This window comes from Gracilinanus agilis, chromosome 1, assembly GCF_016433145.1.
Source record: "Gracilinanus agilis isolate LMUSP501 chromosome 1, AgileGrace, whole genome shotgun sequence".
NCBI classification, from domain to species: domain Eukaryota; kingdom Metazoa; phylum Chordata; class Mammalia; order Didelphimorphia; family Didelphidae; genus Gracilinanus; species Gracilinanus agilis.
The window spans coordinates 757,414,937-757,437,399 of NC_058130.1; the positions used below are offsets into that span (position 1 = coordinate 757,414,937).

A 22,463-nucleotide genomic window follows, 5' to 3' on the forward strand; every position below is an offset into this window, starting at 1 on the left:
CATAACCTTCAAAAAGTGGGAAAAGAGAACACTGAGTTGCTAGGGAAGCAAAACAAAAACTGTCTTTCATATGAAAGCAAATTAACTTAATTTATGCTGCCTTCTTCTCAATATCCAATTAATTTAGGATGTGGTACAAAGAATTTGCAGATGATTACAGTAAAGAAAGATTAGATTACAGAGCTTTAGTTTTTTTAAAAAATACTACTATTTAATGCTTTATAGGGCATTAATCATGTCAGTTCAGTAGAGTTAAACCACACAGGGACTAGCATAAGATATCAGGGTACATATAACACAACAGATAGTAAGTTCTCCACCTTCTGATCACCATCCCCACTAGCTAGAAGAAATCATGACTTTGTCCCCAGGATATTCCACCTTGTATTTATACCTTGTCCCCACATTCTATTAGAATGTAAACTCTAGGGGGCAGCTGGGTAGCTCAGTGGAGTGAGAGTCAGGCCTAGAGACAGGAGGTCCTAGGTTCAAACCCGGCCTCAGCCACTTCCCAGCTGTGTGACCCTGGGCAAGTCACTTGACCCCCATTGCCCACCCTTACCAATCTTCCACCTATGAGACAATACACCGAAGTACAAGGGTTAAAAAAGAAAAAAAAAAAGAATGTAAACTCTAGGGCAGCAAGATGGCTTATTGGATGGAAAGCTAGCCCTGAAGTTGAGAGGTCTTGGGTTCAAATCTGCCCTCAGAAGCTTCCCAGTTCTGTGATCCTGGTCAAGTCACTTAACCCCAGTTGCCTAGCTCTTATTACTCTTCTGCTTTGGAACCAAATACTTAGTATTGATTCTAAGACAGAAGGTAAGTGTTTAAAAAAAAAGTAAACTCTTTGAAAGCCCAAACAATATAATTTCTAAGGTCAGTGGCCTTGCCATTGTATCACAAATCACTGATAGCTACAACTGATCTCCTTTTCAATTAGGTACTATCTTTTACAAAAATCTTAAATAAACCCTTACCTTCTGTCTAGAATTGCTTCCAAGTATTGGTTCTAAGATAGAAAAGTAATAAGGACTAGGCAAATGGAGTTAAGTGATTTGCCCAGGGTCACCCAGGTAGAAAATGTCTGAGGCCAGGATCTCTCATCTCTAGGCTTGGCTCTCTATCCACTGAGCTACCCAGTTGCACTTAGGTACAATCTTTTTTTTTTTTTTTTAAACCCTTGTACTTTGGTGTATTGTCTCATAGGTGGAAGATTGGTAAGGGTGGGCAATGGGGGTCAAGTGACTTGCCCAGGGTCACACAGCTGGGAAGTGTCTGAGGCCGGATTTGAGCCTAGGACCTCCAGTCTCTAGGCCTGACTCTCACTCCACTGAGCTACCCAGCTGCCCCCTTAGGTACAATCTTGATGATTATAGAATGATGATTTTCATTTCAGCAGAGCTGTAATCACACATTTACACTTACTTTTTCAGCAGTTGTTGTCCATATCTGAGCAGCATTCGATTCAGGTGCCATCAATAAGCTATGAAGCAGAGCAATCACTTCTGCTGCCATGCTGTTGGCGACATGGCCACTGATGAAAGGGCGCACAGGGTCGGTTCTAGAGGTGGAGAGAGACCCAGAAGTCTTAGCAGTGAAAGGGAATGCCCTTCAGTGTCATACTGCCCCTGGGACATATGCCTGTCACAAGCAAACCAGGGCAGTTTGGCAGAGGGTATTAAAGCACATCATAATGACAGGCATGGAGAGAATAAGGAGATCATGAGTGTGTGAAGGCTCAGTAGCCCAGGAGTTTAAACTTCCAACAGGCCCATTGTTCTGCTTTTCCTCTTTTTGGAGGCAACTAGATAATTTGCTGGAGTGGCAGTCAGTCCTCAAAGATTTTCAGGCCATAAACTAATTCCTCAAGGCAAAGGAAGCCTTCACTCTCACCTGCTTGGGGCCTTCCCAAGAACACCTATTTAGAACCATCCTACCTTAAAGTGAAAGCACTGCCTATGTGTAGTGAGGACTGAGAATGGGAGGCTTTGAACTTTGGAGTGGAGAAGGAATGAAAAGAAAGTCTAGCTACTTCTTTCATGTTATACTTGGGGTTCCCAAAGGGAGTCATTTAAAATAAATTCCCCTTTCTCTCCCTTGACCTGACTGTGGTCCTCCATCTGGACATTAGCATCTCCAATCTTTATATTTCAGGCAAGCCTATAACCTACAGAGATGAGCCAAGAGCCAGTGGGAATTCTTTGTCTAGACTTAAGAGAATCATATTTCTAAAAGATGGAAATTTGGTGCTTTATGTCTTAAGTCCTCAAAGTGGGCAGTGTACCAAATTAAGTCCTAAAATTCAGTCTATAAAAGAGGAAATTTTAAATCAGTTTGGAAAGTCTCTACCTTGCAAGTTCAGAATTCCTCTCTCGACAAATGGAGGTCTGAGCAGTTTTCTTTTTGTCACCTGTGGACAGCCCACTCATGGTCTCTGGGTTGACAGTTTCCACAGGTGGCCCAACACTGACAATGAGGCCTGACTGGGCCCATTTAGTGGCCTTCCGAAGGGCAGCTGCAGCCTCTTCTGTGATCACTTCACAGCAGCCACTCTGAGAATCGGGAGGAGAAATGTGTGGATATTTGGCATTGCTCAGTACCCCACCGACCATTAATAGCCTAACCCATCTAAGTGCTGCCAATCTATTTTTAGCTGTGGCACGTATATGAATAGTTGAGGAACAACCCCACAATACAATTCTAATTTTTTTTTCATTTAATTTTACTTTTAAAAATTTTTCCATGGTTACATGATTCATGTTCTCTCCCTCTCCTCTTCCCTCCCCCTTCCTGGAGTTGACAAGCAATTCCACTGGATTATACATGTATTATCACTCAAAACCTATTTCCACATCATTCATTTTTCACAATACTATTCTCAAGCTCAAATCCCTCATACCTATCCTCTCTATCTACTTGGATGTGTATTATAACACAGATAACTGTCTTTAATCAGTTTATTAACTTTTAATTTTTTCCAATTACATGTATAAACAATTGTTGACTACTGTTTTCTGATATTTTGTGATTCAGATTTTCTCCCTCCCCCACTCCTCTCCAGGCATTAAATAGTCCAATATAGGTTATGTCAGTTTTCTCATTCAATATGTAGATACAGTTCCTTCTCCGGCGATCAGTTTACTTTAAAACATCCTCAGTTAACACACTGGCTTGTGAAAAATTTCAAAATGTCCTGTCTACCTGCACTGCTTTGGGGGAACTGAATTGATTCTACATTTGTCCATCATGTGCTGAGGCAATGGAGTATGCTGACAAATCCAGGACTGACTAATGATGGGCTAAAGGACAGCAGCGTTTTCGAGTTCAGGCTTACCTTTGTCATGTCTCGGTCCATTTTCACGACTTTCTCCATGTTGGCACCTGTCCCAAGTCTGAATGGCCGCCCTTCAGAACTGCTGTAAACATAAAGGAAAAGAGAGCGGGAGCAGATTGTTAGCAAGAAAGGTGACTACATGCTGTGAAATGAGCTAGCAACAAAAATGAGGTCATCTTAGGGTTAAAGAAGGCCAAGTTTCCCAAAAGGAAAGTAGTCTGTCTTCCTAACACTCAAATATAGAGATTTAGGGCAGAACAAGCGACAACATTCTTTAAGTGAGTGCCTACTGTGTCGTTCTCTAGGACCTCTATGGAAACAACAATAAGAGTAAAACGTGTCCTACTAAAAGATACATGTTTACAGACAAGTAAATACAGGATACATACAAAATGAGTAATAATATCTACCCTCTCCCCCTCCCCCAATCCCCCCAAAACATGGGAGCTCGAGAAAAGTCTCTAAAGGAGGTGCCACTTGAGCTGAGCCTTGAAAGCAAGTGAGGGGTTGCAAGAGGCAAACATGGGAAGGGAGAAAGAACCAGTAAAAAGACCCAGAAGCAGGAGCTGGATTGTTGTATAAGAGAAGAAACAAGCAGCCCAGCACAGCCAGAGGCATGTCAACAAATAGTTATTAAGCACCTAATATGTGCTCAGCACTGTGTGAAGCACCAGGAACACAAAGAGAAGAAGAAGACAGGTTTTGCCCTTAAGGAGCTCACAGTCTAATAATGGAGGAGATAATACAGAAATACCCAGGTACAAACAGAGACAGATACAGGAGAAACCATAAAAAATCAACAAAGGCAAGAGCTAGCCTTTGAGGGGGACCAGGAAAGTCTTCTTGAAGACTTTGGATGGACTTCAAGGAAGCCAGCAGGTAGAGATGAAGGAGGAGAGCATTCCAGGTATAGGGGACAGCTAGGGAGGATGCCTGGAGTCTTGCTTGTGGAACAAGGAGGCCGGTGCCACTATCTAACATGGTTCAGTACATATGTGGCAGGAAAGAAAACACAAAAAGTCTGGAGAGGTGGGAGGGGCCCAGGTTCCAAGCATTTGATGGCAACAGGGAACCACCAGGATTCACTGACTGGGGATGGAGGGGTGATAACACTGTCTGACCTGTGACAGTTAGGGAGAGGATGGACTGAAGTGCCAGAGAGGTCAACCAACATTATCCTTATGATATCCTTATGACTGGATTATTTAAATAAACACTGCCCACAAGGGGAACAATGAAGATGAGAAGCAAAAGCCAGAATCATGTCAAAGAATCATGTCTGCCATCTGACCAGATTCCAATGCAGGAGCCCTTCCCATGCCAAGGGCCCTTCTGCACCTCTGAGAGCACACTTGTTGGCTAAAGTTGTCATAATGCTGGATGAGGGCTCTGCTGTGGAGGCTGAGGAATCCTGCCTTGGAGGTATGCTGCAGGACAGAATTCCCATCTGCTAGCACAGTACAGGGAAAGAATGCAAAGCCAGAGTAAGGAAATATAGATGTGAATCCCACCTCTGCCATTTAACAGCCACGGACAGACACCAAACCAGAGCCTCCATGTCCAAGGGTACAATAACACTGGCACAATCTTCCCAGGAGCCAGGAGTGAGGTAGGTACAGCCTAGGCCGCCTCAACACAAGCACGGCACCTAGGACAAGGGTGCCAGCATTGCTCTTGACTCTATCCTGCTAGGCCCTACCAAGGGTGCTGGGTTCCAGATGTGGGTACACAGTTAAAGAGGACACTCAATGTATCTAAGCATTATTAAGGAGCCCCTATGTGTCAAGCACTGTGTACAGTATTAGGGTCAGAACTAGAAATGTCAAACAACTTCTGTTCTCAGAGTTCAGATTCTAATTGAGGGAACAGCAAGTAGGTGATAGCTCAATTGCAGAGCCCCCTTAAAGGTCCAGGGCCCCTTAAGGTAGGGTGAGTGGGAAACCCCAGAGGATCCTTAGAGTATAGCAATAAGGCAGGGGAGCCTTATTGGGGAGTCTGCTCTACAACCTGGGCCCCAGAGGGAAGCAACTTTCAGAAAGGGGAAATTCTGGCAGGATCTAGGGAGACAGCACAGGATGTTGGCTCAAGGATTCCATGCCCAGGTCATAGCATATCCTACTTTCTGGCACCTACTGGTGGGAAAATGGATGAATAAAGAATTAGGTTGGTGCTGGGGGAGGCAGGGTCCCAGGGCCAGTAGTGATTAACAGGGTGGTGAGAAAACTTTAAACCAAACTATACAAGGACTGGCTGAAATGCTCCTATTTCAACCAATATTTCAATATTTAACCAATATAGATATTTAGTCTAGAGAGGAAAAAAATTAGGGGAGGTCATGATTTAAGTATTTGGTAGTTTATTATCTTCAAAGGAGGATTATATTTGTTTCACTTGGTTTTAGGGGATTAAACTACTAGCAACGGGAGGCAATATCAAAGAAAACCATTTTGGAATAATCTAAGGTAAAGCTTCCTAACAATGAGATCTGTCCAAAAGAGTGAAAGGCTAATTTGTAGGTCTTTAATCAGAATCCAGCTTAGAGGTGTCAAGCTTAGCTGGAAAACTTCCAAGTGCTGTCCAAACTAGATTAAAATGTAATTAGGAAATGTTCAACATAAACAAAAAAAGGTACAATACAACATAGATAATATGAATTTGTGGTTTTCTAAGTCAATAGGCTGCTGTGTCTGAGTTTGACACCAGTGGGCTGGATGATGGCTTGTCAGAGATGCCCAAGGAAGGGGTGAGCCACCTGAGATTCTGTGATCCCATGATCCATGGAAGAAGACATGGGAAGCATGGCCTTTTCACTGGACCTTAAAGGATAAATTAGATTTTAACAGGTGGAGACTGGGAGAGAGAACATTTCAGGAGAAGGAAAGAATAAGCAAAGATTGGGAGGAGGGAAGGAGAAGAGAAGTTTCTCAGTCTGACTGCAGCTGAGAGCATATGATGGGGAAGGAGGATAAGATGAAGCTGCTATAGTCATTTGGAGCCAGGTTGTAGAATTCTTTGAATGCTAGGCTAAGGAGTTTGAACTATATTTAGAAGGCAATATGGAACAGGTTTTTGAAAGTAAATTGAGGTGATCAAAATTGTATGTAAAAAATTATAGTTTTTTACGGATGGTCATGAAATTAGGAGAACCAATTAGAAAATATCAATAGATTAGCTGAAACTAGGATGGAGGTGGTGGGAAGAGAGAAGGGTATGATGTAAAAGATGGTGTGGAAATAGAATTGGAAGGATCTGGCAACTAACTGGACAAAGGAAATGAGGTAGAGGAAAGCCATATGGAACTCCAATATTACCAGCATGGAACAGAGGTTGATAGTAACATCAGCAGAAAGAGAAGAAAAGATGGTCAATTCTGTTCCAGATAGCAACCAGGGCCCCAAACCAAAGGAAGCAACTACAGGGGGATCTAAGGCATACTTTTTGGGGATGTCATTCAGGTGCTAGATAATAAACACTCGCAGTGGGGGGAGGTAAAATTGTTAGGGATGAGCTTGGAGAGGCAGGCCAGAGAAACAATGCGACAGAGCTGGGGGAAAAATAGAAAGGGATGATCACCAGGGCCAAGAACTCAGTGGGACTATCTCTAGGCCATGTCTTATTCCCTTTTCAGCTGCATGGCACAATATTTCTGAGATGACTGGGTTCCTTGGCACAAGGCTTTGCTCCACAGATGCAGACTGCAAGTGTTCTCAGTTTGGTAAATGGTCTTTCTGGGTAGCTGCAACTGTCCAGTTAACTATCCCATGATCAAGCTTGGGGTGGGCCTCTGCACAAGGTAAGTCAATCCCATGACTAAGACTTTCACTATGCCTAACACTACTTTCCTGGTTTCATAATAAGGCTGCCTAAGTGGATGCGGCCTGACTTAGGCTGTGAGAACCTAGAGGCTCCTTGATGCTACAACAAGGCCTCAGAGCTGGATGTTAGTAGAGGGAGAGTTCCAACATTATTTTCAGTATCTGTTGCTGCCTTAGTGACTATACTCTGGAGATAAGAGGACAAAGCCTGCCACCATGGACCAAGTCTGATTTACCTTAGCAATGGCTGCAGGACTTCATGGGATGATTGATCTTCCCTCTTGTGAATAAAAATAGAAAGTTTGCCATCTACTGCCTCGCTTTCTTCCCCCGGGTCTTTGTCTCCTTTTATGGAATTCTTCGGACTAGCTTTTGCCAAAGTTGTATCAGGTTCAGAGGCAGTAGGAGAAAGAACAGTCTGGCAGCCTTTAAGGAAAAGGCAAAACCCCATTAGAAAATGCCCATGATTCCATTCTGTGCCAGCAAGTGTTCCTGCCTGGGAAAAAGCTGCCTTTATATATTTTTTCCCTCTTTCTAGTCCCTTTTATGATGATGACTGCTGTGCTTTGAGGCAAATTAGATAACACATGACTTGCTGGAATAAAATTGCAGCTCAGGGTGGCTTTTTTTCCTTCCCTGGCTCTTTACCTGGGACCACATAATCTGCCAATTTGGCCAAGAGCAGGGATGCAATCTTGGAAGCTGGATCACTGGGATCATCCTGCTCACTGTTCAGAGAGGGGACTGAATAGCTCCAGGGGGGCAACTCCACATTCCCACAGTCTTCCACACTCATCAGAGGCAGTGCTGCCCGACATAACTGAAGAATGATGAGGACCAGCTTTGGAGAAGGGCGCTGGTCAAGCAGCAGAGAAAGAAGCTTGGACACACATGCTGGCTGGCTCAAGATTGCTTTCCCAATGTGACTCCTGGAGAGAAAATTGAGTATGTGAGATGAGACTGCCAAAGGAAAAGCCAACCTCTCCAGGATAAGGCCAATTAACTTCTTGAAAACAGACTTAATAAAGAAGACATCTTGGCTTTGGCACCAAGATTTTATGAAGGACTATCAAGCTTTTTCCTTATTTCTTTGTTCGTTCGTTCATTCATTCATTTATTTTTTGGACACAAATATCTAGAACATCTTTGCTTTCTCCAAAGTCACCAGTGATCTCTTAGCTGCCAAATCCAGTGACCTTTTCTCACTTATCCTTCTGGACCTCTGTATGGTCTCTTCTAGACACTCTCTCCTCCCTATGCCTTCATGACACTGTCATGTCCTAGCTCTTCCCCTACTTGTCTCCCCACGCCTTCTTAGCCTCCTCTGTTGGCACATCCATTAAAAATAGTTGTCTCCTAAGGCTCTCTCCTAGGGCCACTTCTCCTTTGTCTCTATACTATGTCTTGTGACATGAGTTTAATGATTCCCACGTTTCTATCCAGTCCTACTCTCTGAGTTCTAGTCCCGTAGCACCAGCCCACTTTTAGACATCTCTAACAGGATGTCCTACAGACACTTCAAACTCAACACGTCCAAAAAAGAACTTACTTTCATTCCCCCCCAAACTCTATCCCATTCTTTCCAACTTAATACAAGTTGTCAAGGATACCACCAACCCCTCAATCACTCAGGCTCTCAACTTTGGTGTCATCCTCAACTCACTAGTACTTTCCCAACAAACCTGATCTGGATCTAGGAGGATACCCAAGATATCCAATCTGTTGTCCAATTTTGTTTCTATCTTAACAACATGTCTTATATATGTCCCTTCTCTCTATTCACATAGCCACCACCTTGGAACAGGCCCCCTCATCACTTCTTGCCTGGATTTTTGCAATAACTTTAAAAAAAACCAAAATGTTAACTTCTGTCTTAGAATTGATATAAAGTATCAGTTCTAAGGCAGAAGGGTGCTATGGACTAGGCAACTGCAGTTAAGTGACTTGCCTAGGGTCACCAGCTAGGAAGTGTTTAAGGCCTCCCATCTCCAGGCTTAGTTCTCCAACTGCTAAGCCACCTCACTGCCTCTGAATTATTTCCCTGTCTCAATTTTCTTGCCTCTTCAAACCATCTGCCCAATAAATGACAAAGTAATTTTCGCAGAACATAGATCTAACCATATTTCTCCTTACTCAATAAATTCTAGCTGTTCCTTAAATGAAGTCCTCTGTTTGACTTTTTAAGGTCATCACAAATGGGTCCTTTCACACCCTTCTGGTCTCCTTACTCTTCACTCTTCTCCACACTCTCTAGAATCTAGCCAACCTTGTCTCTGTGTGGCTCCTGATAGGATTCTTCCTCTCCTAACACTCTGCCTCTCCAATGACTGACTCCTGAGCCTGGAATGCTTGGTCTCCCCTCTAACTCGTATCTGCCCTGACTTCCTTTAAGGTTCCACTCAAATTGCCCTTTCTCTAGGAGGCTTTTCCCAGTCTAGCTCAGCTGTTACTACCTTTCCAATGAGATTGGCTGACTGTTTACATGTTGTCTCCCCTATCTGAACGTGAGCTACCTGAGGTCAGGGACAGTGTTTTTGACTTTAAATTCCCAGAGCTTAATAAATGCTTTTTGACTACTGACTGATAATTTAAAATGCTATTTCTGAGTGTTTTGTGCCCACTGAAACTGAGTTCTCAAAACCACTGCCACTACCTAAAATCAATGACTGTACTACATGATCTATGATTCCAGATTTCCAGTCTTTCTTCCAGCTCTGGAACTCCATGACATTCTATGAAAGAGGGCTTCACCAAGCACAAAAGTTCAGCAACTGGTACAAAACACTAGGCTTTTCTCTTTGTCTCAATTTTAAGGCAACAATAATAAATAACTCTAACCATACTCAACACTGGTACGAAATTAGAAAAGGGAAAGTTAGTTTCAACAACATGAGACTCAGCAATTTTGAGGCCAGACTAGGCCTTTCCTAGCCCATGTGCTGTCCCCCCCTCCCCCCATCACCGCACCTGGAGAGATCATTCAGAAGGCTGAGAACATCCTGTAGGGCATCATTGCCAGCAGCCTGGTTACCACAGCATTCCGTGGCTCGGGCGAGGTGGTTGGTAAGCAGGCTGGATACCTGACGTGCCAGGCCCGAGTGCACGGCCTCAGTTGAGCCACCTTCAGAGGCAGAGATAGTATATACATGGTGAGATGGCAGCAAAGGACTGACAAGGCCTCTTCTCCAGGAATTGCACGTGTCCTGAAGCCTCTCTATGGGTGCTCTGGCTGCCTTAACTTTGCTTTAAGCTGTACACCACTGACCTTTGCAGAAAAATATTCACGGTTTCATGAAGTCTAGTCCTAGATGAAACTATTTACTAGCTAGAAAGAAAAATACTTCCACAAGTAACAAGGAAAAGCCATTTTCTTTGCTCAGGACAGACCAGAAGCCATCAGAAAAAGTGAAAATGTATGCTATTGTTTGTTTATTGTTTGAGTTTCATATGGGATTTCATTAGTAGAGAATTCTTTCTCAGACAATGCAGATTTGTAACTAATCTACAGCTAGGTGTCAGAGCGTTCTGGGGACCCTAACAGATGAAGGGAGCTGGCATATTTTAGGAAGGACTTTACCCAGGTTTCCCTAGCTCTAAAAGGAGCCCTTGATCCCTTGTGCCACTGTTGCCTTTGATTTCATATGGTCTTAATGAAAATCTGCTGCTTATGGCTAGTACCATCCCTTCTCATTAGAATATGGACTTTTTTTCAGGCGTGTTTTTAAGAGGTGTATTTTAAGCACTAAATTGAAAATGAATGGTACCTAGAAATCTTTCTAGCAAGCACTATTTTAATGTTAATCCACTAGCAATGAGACCTTTTCACTGATTGCCTCATATCTAACCATAGAAAGAAATGAGAAGCATACTACTTAACTGTGGGGAGATGGAAAGCTTGCAAACTGATTAAACTTTTCCCAAAGACCCAAGGACATCCTTGAGTTCAAGGCTTTCTCAGAATCAATGAGAAGCCTCTTGCTGTGTCAGCTGAGGAATGAGGCAAGGACATCCCAGGCAGATCCGTGCAGGAGCTGTAGCACCCCTCTTCTTACCTTCTTCTTTTTCCCATTCTACACAACGATTGGCGAGCACTTGGAAGGCTGCCCAGGCCATTGCAGCAACTTTTTGCTTCTTGGTCTGTTTCTCACTGGAGCCGGCTTCAGCCTGACTGCTCAAACTACAGAGTCTGTCCATGAGCTGAACAAGGCCACTACGGACCAGGCACTTTTCTTCACTCCTACACATGGATAAGAAAAGGGTATTAGGAAAGTTCTCTAAGTGAATGGCAGTTCAAGACTCAGTTCATGTGGGGGTGGGCTTTGGGAGGGGGCATGGAAAAAGTGTCTGGGATAGATCTCTGACCAGCACCACTCACAATTAAGAGCTTAAAAAATACACAAGGAAGGGCCAAGTCAATGGACTTTTTTTCTCTTGTTTATTTATACAAAATAGTCAACAGGAAGCTAATGAGGGTAGTTTGGGTTTGCCAAAATGCCAAAAGATACTTTGACTGTGACTATATCTTAGAAGGACAGTCAATGCCTAAGCTAAATGCCTTTCCCAATGATATTTCCTTTTCCTGACTTTTCATCTTCCTCCTCCTTCCAGGCCATCCATTTTCACAACATAATGAGATTATCAATGGCTGTTAATGACTCTCTAGAGCAGGGGTCAGCAACCTTTTTGGCCGTGAGAGCCATAAACGCCACATTTTTTAAAATGTAATTTCGTGAGAGCCGTACAGTGCTCACAGTGCGGCTCCTGTAACAGCATCTGAAAAAAATGGACTTTATGGCTCCTGCAGAAAGAGCCATATCTGGCCCTCAAAAGAGCCAGATGTGGCTCGAGAGCCATACGTTGCCGACCCCTGCTCTAGAGGATCAACATCATGGAATTTACATGAGGATTCAAGAGTTATACTTGATAAATCCAAAGTCAGGGCGGATGATAACTTCTTTTGAACTACAAAAAGCCACAAAATTCATACAACTGAAGGTCAATTGAATAGAGCTCAAACTTTCAAAATGCTAAACAGAATAAAAACAGTCATCTCATGAATGCTCTCCCATAGGAAAGCTTAGACTGTTATTCTTCCTCATTAGTCAGTGCAGTGATGGGCAAACTTTTTAAAGTGGGGCCAAAGGAAAGGAAATGCTCATCTGTCTGTCTGCTTCTAAGGCAACTCTTTCAAAGTTTCATTGTACTGTATCCCACTCATTGTATTTGTCAGATTAGGAATAATGTCCTGAGGCCGGATAGACATTTCAGGGGGCCGCATCTGGCCTGAGGGCAGTAGTTTGCCCATCACTGGTCTAGTGCTTCTTGAAATTAGCTCCAAAGTTCAGCCTTTATGCCAGAGAGGCCTTTCCCAACTCCTTTATCCCATATTCAAAAGTGATTTTGCATTTATGTTGTATATATTCTGCATATATAATTATATGTGTACATTTTGGCTCCCTCAAGGCAAAGCCCTTCAATGACAGAAACTACTTCATTTTTGTCTTTTTGTAACTCTAGTGACTGGCATATAGCAAATTTTTTTAAAACCATACTAGTCCTTTATTGAGAAGTTCCCCATGAGGCATTATGGAGGGCAGAGGATGTAGCGCTCACTATAGGAGACACACAGTAGCCCCAGATCTGAGACCTTGGCTGAATGCTGGTATGGATGTAGAAGATTGTGGCCAGGAGGGCAATCAACATTACTTTCAAAAGCAGAAAACCCAGGATCAGTGGCTAAGCTTGTTCATTCATTTCTCCGTAACTCAAAAAGAGGAGAATATTTTAATAAGATACTCAACTTTATAAGACTGCAATCATAGTTTAGCAATTTCTTGTTTCTTAGACATAGTCTTTTTACCTGGTATAAGGTATAGTACATAACAGGCCGATGCTATTCGCACAAGCAATAGGGTAACGAGCACACAAAGACACCACAGAGGTCATAGTCTCTCCAAAGGCTTCCTGGACCTGCTCAACCATTCCACCACAGGTTAGCTCTTCAATTCTACAAAAACAGGAATCAAAACACAAGTTTCTTAGACCAAGTTAAAGAGGACAACTGTAAATAGGGTAATGCTGAGAAATTACAGAAGCACTTTTGTGAGCAACTTAACATGTTACAGAATCACAGACCATCAGAGCTGGACAGGATTTCAGATCTGATCTATTGCCCTTTATTTTAAAGAGGAAGAAAACCAAGTCCCAAAGAAGAATGACTTGTTCAAAGATATCCACTTAGCAAATAGCACTTTGGGAACTAATTGCTAATGACATGGAAGATATGGGCTTATTCTTCCCCAGTTCCCCAAGAGAAAAACTGAACATGGAGCTGAATTTCTTGGGGGCTCTCTGATTGGTTGAGAAGTGATGGCTTGATGTGGTATAGGAGCACATCTGCTAGGTACTGTCTGCTGTTTTATATTCAGGACTTGTTAAGTACATTTTCCTGTGACTAGTCTTCCCCAGAGTCTGCACTTCTGGGCTAAAGCCTCCAAAGACATTGCTGAGTTTAAAAGAGTAACTGTGGGGGGCAGCTGGGTAGCTCAGTGGATTGAGAGCCATGCCTAGAGACGGGAGGTCCTAGGTTCAAATCCGGCCTCAGACACTTCCCAGCTGTGTGACCCTGGGCAAGTCACTTAACCCCCATTGCCCACCCTTACCACTCTTCCACCTATAAGTCAATACACAGAAGATAAGGGTTTAAAATAAAAAAAAAATTAAAAAAAAAAAAAAGAGTAACTCTGACAACATATCAAAAAAACAACAAAAGCTTCAAAATCCAAAAAGGGAAAAGAAATTGGGGGGGGGGGGGAAGAGACAAAAAAAAATTCTATTATTATTGTCCTAAATTATATGTAATTTTCTTTTAAAATACTTCTGATTATTTAGTTCTAGTTAGGATTCTCCCCGCACCTCATTTTGATTGCTTATATTTATTTAGATTGTTATTAATTTTATAATTAAAAGCAAAAGTACTGCCAGGAGAAGATGGAGCTCAAGCCACACAAATGGCCTTTGGAGTCCCCTGGAACTCTATGAGGAATGGAAATGACAAGTTCTAGGGGATACACTTAGTTGTTAGTGGCCAAGTGTATAGGCCCAGTGTCAAAATAATTGAAGATTATTCTAAGTTAACAAATATGTAGCTCGAGTTTGTTTAGTCCATGTTCTAATGAGAATGAGAGCAAGTACATGAAGGAGAGACAGACAGAGACAGAAAAAGACAGAGGGGAAGAAAGAGACCCAATAACAGACCTGGGTCCACCTTGAAGCACCATTGTGACTGGACCTACAAGATGTGTCACCCCCCCAACTCTAACTGCAGCAGTCAGCAGCTCCCGCATGTGCACAAGCGCCTGCTTTCGAGTGTTCCCACGCCGCCATCTAGTCTGGGCAGCTAGGAGGAAGCTGCTACTGGATACCTGAAATATTGAAGAACAAAGCTTGCTCTCAGAATAAACGATGTCTTTCCCCCATCTGACCAGCATTTTAGGTTGTCATATTGTGCTTGAGAAGGATTAATAAGAAGGAGGGCAAGGTGTGACCTACTGCTTGGTCTGGGTTAGTCCCAATGAAGGCAAACAGCTGTCCTAATAAGACACTGTATGTAGGTTTGTCCCTGCTGTCTTCAATTGCCAGTGACTGAAGGAGTGTGAAAGAGCTGCTCCGGTGGCTGGGGACATGTCGACGCCTGTGAAAAACAGCCCTGGGTTAGATGATGGGGCAGCTGCCAGAGTGCCTGTTCAGACCCAGGGGCCTCGCCTCTGCCTTGCTGTGGGGAACTTACCTCTGGCTTGCTCGGGTGAATTCCAGGTCTTCATTCCCAATCATTTCCAGGTCGGAAGGAGCAGACATGCTGCGAAGAAACACAGGCTGCCGGACGGCATGAGCTATCACTTTGGTCTCAGAAGCTGATTTACAAGCTGGAACACAAGGTGAGAGATCAGCTCCATCACTGCTGCTGTTTGGCACTCCCCACAGCCACTGTCCCAAAGCATTCCTCCTTCCTCTTAGGCGAACCTCATGGGCAAAAATGATGCTGAAACTCTCAGCTCTCAAAGCCCAGGGAGGATCTTTAAGTCTCAAAGTGTTTTCTAACCTCAGGTAATTAAATTATAGTTCTTACTGATTTAATGAAAAAGATTTTCTAAGAAGTCTGGAAGAATCCCCTTAGTTTCCTGCAAGGACATTTTTTATTTCAACACGAACATTTCATGGAGCAAAAGATGGCAAAGAGAAGTCTGAGTCATAGGGCCACAGCTTTGGAATGTGGTGGACCCTTAAAGGACACCAAGACCCTATTTGGAGTTCCATGAGGTAAAAATTATGTTCATTTTCATGTTATTTGCCTATTAAAACATTCCTCCCTTTTCCAACCTACACATTTGCATGATGTCAGATTTTCTTCATATACTTCAACCAAAACAACAAACCTATCACAACAGATTGAACACAGAAGCATACAAGAATTCAGGTATCTTTAAAGAGATTTGCAAAAATATGTAAAATAATGCTAATCTCACTAAACTTTTTTCGTTTTTAGAAAATGTAGTTGTTTTTCATTCATAAATGCTATGTTAACATAATTGATGTGGTATTCTTTTTAAAATTAACATTTAAAAATTTTTCAATTTTTTCTAATATGAATATTGATAGCTATCACCTATATCAATACAAGCTTTTGGGGGAGGAGGATATTCCATCATTTTTTTTTAAACTTTCATGTTCTGTCTTAAAATTGATACTACATATTGGTTCCAAGGCAGAAGGGTATTAAGGGTTAGACAACTGGGGTTAAATGACTTGCCCAGGGTCATATGGCTAGGAGGGTCTGAGGCCAGATTTGAACCCAGGACCTCCCATCTCCTGGCCTAGTGCTTGAGCCACTTAACTACTCCTTCCATCATTTTTAAGAATATAAAAGGGTCTGGAGACCAAAAATCTGGAGAAGTGCTCCTTCTGGCCAATCTCTTTATTTCAAATAAAATAACAGAAATCCAGATAAAGAATGGTCTCCCTCCCTAACTTTCGAAGAAAGGAGGTTAGGTAGCTTGCCTAAGGTCAACTAGGTAGCAAAGAGCAGAGTCTTGGTGTGACCTCAGGTCCTTGGGCTCCTAAGCCAGGACCTATTCACTGTACCATTTTCTCCAAAGGTGACTCCTTTTCTGCCTCCCATTCCTCTTTAAATCTATGCTCCATTACTGGTGGCTGCTCTCTAAGGCCTATGACCTGAGCTCATGGGCAAGACAGCCTGACCAAGCCTCCCTACAGGTACAGCCTTTATCCCTTTGAAGGATTAGTGAAAGAGGGCCATAAACAGCTGGTGGCTGAGGGGGCAGGTAAGTCTGTCCAGGAAAAGGTGCACATAGGAAATGACCTTTGATTCAAATTCATTGAAGGAACTGTACAACTTCCCATTTAAAAAAAAAAAATCCTTATCTTCTGTATCGATTCCAAGACAGAAGAGCAATAAAGGCTAGGCAATCAGGATTAAGTGACTTGCCCAGGATCAAAAAGCTAGGAAGTATCTAAACCCAGGTCCTCTATATTCCAAGTTTGGCATGCTATACACTGAGCCACTTAGCTGTCCCAAACTTCCCACTTCTAAAATAATATTAGAAGAGGTGATTAGTCCAGTTCCTGATTCATAGTAGGAGCTTTGTGAATGCTGGCTGAGCTCCAAAGACTTTTATATCATCTGTTAACCAACTATTGACCAAGCAGGTAGTGATGTAATCTGGTGGCAAAAGTGGTACACTTGGAACTAGGAAAGCCTGAGTTTAAATCCTGCCTCTTTTTCTGTGTAAGAGCCTCTCTCGGCTTCAGTTTCCTCTAAGGGCTCTTGGGTTTTTTGTTTGTTTGTTTGTTTTTAATTAATCAATTAATTTAGAATATGTTTCCATGGTTACATGACTCATGTTCTTTCCCTCCCCTTTTCTCTCCTCCCTTCCTTCTCAGGTCTCTTATGAGGATCAAATGAGGAGACACATTTAAAGGTTATATACATGCTTGTGGTGGTTGTTATTAAAATTCACATCAACTTCTATATTAGCTACCTCCTGTGAGAAGAGTACCTAGCAGTCTGGAAAAAGTTGGATGGTACAATGGGTAGAACACCAGGCCCAGAGTGAGGAAGACTTCAGTACACACAATATAATCCAGCCTCAGACACTTCCTACCTATGTCACTTCACTGCATGCTTCAGTTTCCTCATCTGTAAAATGTGGGTCATAATAGCAACTACCTCCTAAGGTTGCTATAAGGATCAAATGAAACAATAACTATAAAGTGATCAGCACAGTGTCTAGCATAGAGTGGGCACTTAATAAACGGGAGTTGACTAATTATTCCCAAGAATATAATACTTAGCACACTTAGTAAATACTTGTTACATTGTGTTGTTGTCTTGTCTCACACACACTAGGTGGAATTCTAAAAATGTGGCCCAACACAATCGAATGTAATGGACTTCTCTACTAGCAGCAATGCAATGGTTGAGGACAATTTTGAGGGACTTATGAGAAAGAACACTATCTACATCCAGAGAAAGAACTGTGGGAATAGAAACTCAAAGAAAAATATTTCCTTGATCATATGGTTCGATGGGGACATGACTGCGGATGTAGACTCTAAATGATCACTCTATTGCAAATATTTATTATATGGAAATAGGTCTTGATCAATGACACATGTAAAACCCAGCTGAATTGCTCGTTGGCTACAGGAGGAGAGAGGGAAAGAATATGAGTCATGTAACCACGGGGCAATATTATTAATTAATTAGTAAAATAAAAAATAAAACTAAAAACATGGCCCAAGGTAGCTGCTATCATACAACCAAATGTTCTATTTTAGAAGCAAAGGAGGTGCAGAGGCCTGACAAGCAGACCGAGGGCTGGCTTTGGGTCCAGGAGTCACAAAGACCTATGATCCTAGAAAAGTCACAACTTCTAGGACAGATCCTGAATTAGAGAACTGCCCTTTTCCATTCATGAAGGGATCTTCCATGTTAGAAGTTTTTTCCATAATGAAATTCCATCCCTAGACCCTGTGATAATGAGATTAAATCTTCTTTGCCCATTCTCAAATCTAATCACCAAAAGTGTAAACACCATCATTTAACTCACAAGTTGGGAGGTCTGTGACCCATGTGGGCTAGAGTGAATGACAAATCAGAATTTACTGACTGCCTTGGGGGCAGTCCTAAGAAAAGCGTCTATTGTGACTGGACACATAAACTAAGAGGAAAGCACAGGAAGTGATGCAAAAGAAGCCCCTTTAAAAGAGAGTTCAATGAGTTCAGCTGGGCTCTTCTGGTTCATGTCTTGGATCTGAAGGAGCTTTTCTTGTTTGTGACTTGAATTTGGAGGAGCTCTGGAGCTGGGACCCTGAGACCTTGGTGAGACTGTTCTTAAATCTTTCCTTTGGAATTCCACGTGGTGAGTGTAAAGACTGAATCTTCCAGAACCTCTTTTAAGGAACTTCCCTTTCAAAAGAGACTCTGTTACTGAAGCTTTTGCTTCATTCGCCTCTGGGGCCCTCTAGCCCTCTGACTTCCCAGTCTTGAGCTCAAGGCCGAACCTCCCTTGGCTGAGGGTTAATTAGATCTGCCTGAGTTAAACTAGGAGACTGGAGCAAATTACCTAGTGTGTTAGATTACTTATCCTATCTAATCCTCTCTCTCATTTCCTTATTTCCTCTTTCTCTCCTCATTTGTAAATAAATTTCTAAAACAGTCATTTTGACTTGAGATTATTCTTTAATTGGGGATTGATAATTATTCAATTCCCTGGTGACCAACCCTTTTAATATTCACCCAATCAAAAACCCTTTTTACCTCTTACAACCCCTCAGGACTGATGAAGGAGCAGTTGTATCAGGAAGAAGCATAGTCATGTTCACGGGATCCAATTAAGGATAAAACAAAGATATGCTATATACTCAAAGAGGAAGAATAAAGGGCCAGAAGAAAAATGCCAGAATTTCATTTTTTAAGGCTGAAAAATAATAGTGGGTGTTAAGAGCCCGTTGGGCCCATTGTTTCAGCAGTACCTGGAGTCTCAGCGGGTGTCCCTGACACACTTCTTGGGATGCCAGACTGGGCAGCAATGGTGACATGCAGTAGCAGTTCAGCTCTGTTCATTAAACTCTTGACTAACGTTTTTGTTTTAGCCAGGGGGTGCAGGGGCTTTTGAATAAGAGAATTCACTTCCTGAAGAAACTTCTCCCTACAAAAGAAAAGTCAATGTCCTAAGTAATTGTTCATTAATTTAATAAATGCAATTTTTATAAAAAAGGAGTTTGCCTGGCGGATAAGAGAGGGAAAAAGTAATCTCAGCAAGCAGAGCTTTTCCCCTACTACTATTAAAAATAGTCAAACTATAAACTTTTACCAACTTTATAAATTGCCCCCAGTATTAAAACTGTTCCATGGCTCATAAAAAAAAAGATGATATTTTCTCTTTAAAAGTCTGTCCCAACTCTGGAATTCTTAGCAAGCACATGGCTTCTTTCCCAGTGAGATGGTATAAACATTTACAATTTCTGTCTGACAGAAATATCCACACAATAAATTCAGCACATTCTAGTTTCACCATCACTAACCTCAATGACAAGACCATGTTCTCAAGGTCACTTCCATCAAAGGAGACCTCCTTCATCGAACACAAGAGTTCCAGTTCCTTCATTTTATTCTAAAGAATGATTTGAAAAAAAAAATGGGTGCATAACCTATAATACCAATGGCCTTTGCACAATGCAAAATGAACAAGTTTCTAAGGGCATCTTTTGGTCATGTTTCTGAGGATTGGAAAGAGTTCATCCATTGGTAACTGACATTTTGATGATTCAAAATGATGTTGGGTTTTCTCTGGGAATTATTTCTTTTCTTTTTTTGTAGATAGTGAAATTTGATTTCATCTCCATTTTGTCAGTATCTTTATAAATATATCGATCAATTAAAAACAACTTCAATAGCTGGTCATTTCTGAATTGTAAACAGATCGGTCTGATTAAAATCATTATATACTATGTAAGAAAAAACCAAATAAATTGGTTTTAGCTTATACAGTAGAAATGATTTCCTCCTGTGAAGGTAGCAAGGTTTCATCTTATATGAAAAGGGATGCCTTTGGAATAGTTCAATGGGTTGGCTAAACTAATTACCCAGAAATCTTAGACCATTGAGAGATTCTACTTTTGGTTAGGTTTTGACACAGTAAAGAAGCACTCATGGCAACTTCTATTCTCAATCTACAAACAGAGTAAGAGTAATGAACTTGAGAGGGGTGGCTACTGATGTGACCACCTCTTACTGACTACATGATATTGGGGGTGAAAAGGGAAGTGGGGGAAGATAGGTATTTGAATAGAAAAATTAAAAACAAAGTTTAAGTGGTTTTATTTTCTGGGATTTGAACATTCTAGGCAACATTAATATGCTCACCTCATTAAAGTGATAATCATAAAAGAATGGTGTATTGTTTTCCAGTTTTCCTTGTATGGCATCATCAACCTCACTTTGCCATTTCTGTTCCAATTCTCCAACACTCTAATAAATACATTAAAGTAAGGATAAATGTAAAGAGATTCAACAAGGAATACCTATCATTTGTATGAATTAGGAAATCTAAGGCACACTATTCTTTAAAAATTTAAGAATACACGTTCAGCTTTCTTAATGTCCAGCACTTAAGAAATCCTCTCTAACCCTGACAAAAAAATAATAAATATTTTGGTCTTCATTACCTGAAGCTGCCTTTCCATGGCATTGAGTTTCTTAAAGGTTTCCCCCATAATTTTACATAATAAATCATATTCTTCAGCATGTTCTTCTTGGTATTGAAAATTGATTAAAGACTGCAGAGCATCAACCAAGTTCAAATGTTTAATCACACATGATACGACCATTTCTTCCATGACATCAGGTTGAACCACTTCCCTATGGTTAAAATGAAAAACTTTATGATATGTAATGTCCATATATTAATTACCCAGAAATTTTAGACTTCTGAGAGAGTATACTTTAGATCAGGTTTCAGCACAGCAAAGAAGTATTCATTGCACCTTCTATTTTCAGCCTACAAAAAGAATATGAGGCACAAAAATGAGTGAGCTGACTATTGATCTGGCCATTACTTACTATCTCTTACAACTGGGGATGTGGAAGGAGGGAAGAAGACAAATATTTGAGCAAAAAACATAAACAAAAATGGTAAGTGGGTCTATTTGTTGGGTATTGGACATTTAAATTAGAATTAAAGACACAAAAGCCAAACCTGCAACACATATGACTGATTCATGTTTTGTGGTAACGTGACTTGGAGTTGTGAGCAAGAGGGCATCATAGATTGAGTGCTGACCTCATAGGAAAGAATACCTGGTTATACATCTTACTGCTAACAGATACTGGTAATATGACCCTGGACAAGTCACTTACCCCCTAAAAGCCTAGACATCAAGACTTGAAGGCCTAAGAGGGCTGTTAGTCAAACTCAGCAGAGGAAGTAACTTCACTCTAAGTGCTGCACAGCTGGCTTCTTCCTCCTTCCCACATGGTCAAAGATTATCTAGAATTGGACGTAACCTATGTTCTCCACGCTTGAGTTGTTGTTTTTTTTAATCCCTTACTTTCTGTCTTAGAATTGATACTAAGTATCAGTTCCAAGGCAGAAGAGTAATAAGGGCTAAGTAATGGGGGTTAATTGACTTACCCAGGGTCATATGGCTAGGAAGTGTCTGAGATCACATTTGAACCCAGGACTTTGTTTCCAGGCCTGTACTCCTTAGATGTCTAACAACATCCTCACATTCCCCCAGTTGAGCTCCTCCTAACTGAACTAACTTTCTTGGATAGATAGAACATCCACTTGACAAGTAAGAGGAGAAGAGTCCCACTTCCTAGGTAAAGAAGCAGAGTGTTCATGAGAACTCTTGGCCTGCAAGACACATCATAAGAGATCTCCTCTCTTATTTGTTTATCTCCATCTCTAGCATTTAGCATAGGATTTTCTTTGTATATTGTAAGCACTTAATAATTGCTTTTTCCTTTATTTATTCATTCTATATTAAGTATCCCTGGACAATCAAAGGGACATTTTAATACCCACAAAGAAAGCCTGATGACTGTAATCAAAGACTAGTATAGAACTTTTGGCATTACAGAAGATCTTGGAATATTCCAATGAACCACAACCATAATCCACTTATAAATCTATGCCTCATCCACACACCCACACAAATGATGGCATCCAATTTGACACTTCTTAATTATTAACAGCACAGTGGTTTTATAGTATTCTATAGATAGGATT

The 22,463-nt window shown here is 41.6% G+C and overlaps 1 protein-coding gene across 2 annotated transcripts in view; it reads right to left on the reverse strand.

Annotated features, from left to right (window-relative positions):
* The window catches only part of HECTD4 (HECT domain E3 ubiquitin protein ligase 4), a 220,189-nt gene that overhangs the window by 50,950 nt on the left and 146,776 nt on the right, over positions 1-22,463 (reverse strand). For both annotated transcript variants that reach the window (XM_044673638.1, XM_044673630.1), the window contains exons 26-40: positions 20,899-21,091; positions 20,597-20,701; positions 19,756-19,844; positions 19,204-19,379; positions 14,939-15,074; positions 14,701-14,842; positions 14,407-14,573; positions 13,010-13,156; positions 11,202-11,386; positions 10,117-10,270; positions 7,798-8,078; positions 7,386-7,575; positions 3,335-3,416; positions 2,350-2,552; positions 1,426-1,561 (exon numbers count right to left, since the gene is read on the reverse strand). In XM_044673638.1, coding sequence (XP_044529573.1) covers positions 1,426-1,561; positions 2,350-2,552; positions 3,335-3,416; positions 7,386-7,575; positions 7,798-8,078; positions 10,117-10,270; positions 11,202-11,386; positions 13,010-13,156; positions 14,407-14,573; positions 14,701-14,842; positions 14,939-15,074; positions 19,204-19,379; positions 19,756-19,844; positions 20,597-20,701; positions 20,899-21,091 — 2,386 coding nt within the window. The remainder of the gene's footprint in view (positions 1-1,425; positions 1,562-2,349; positions 2,553-3,334; positions 3,417-7,385; positions 7,576-7,797; positions 8,079-10,116; positions 10,271-11,201; positions 11,387-13,009; positions 13,157-14,406; positions 14,574-14,700; positions 14,843-14,938; positions 15,075-19,203; positions 19,380-19,755; positions 19,845-20,596; positions 20,702-20,898; positions 21,092-22,463) is intronic.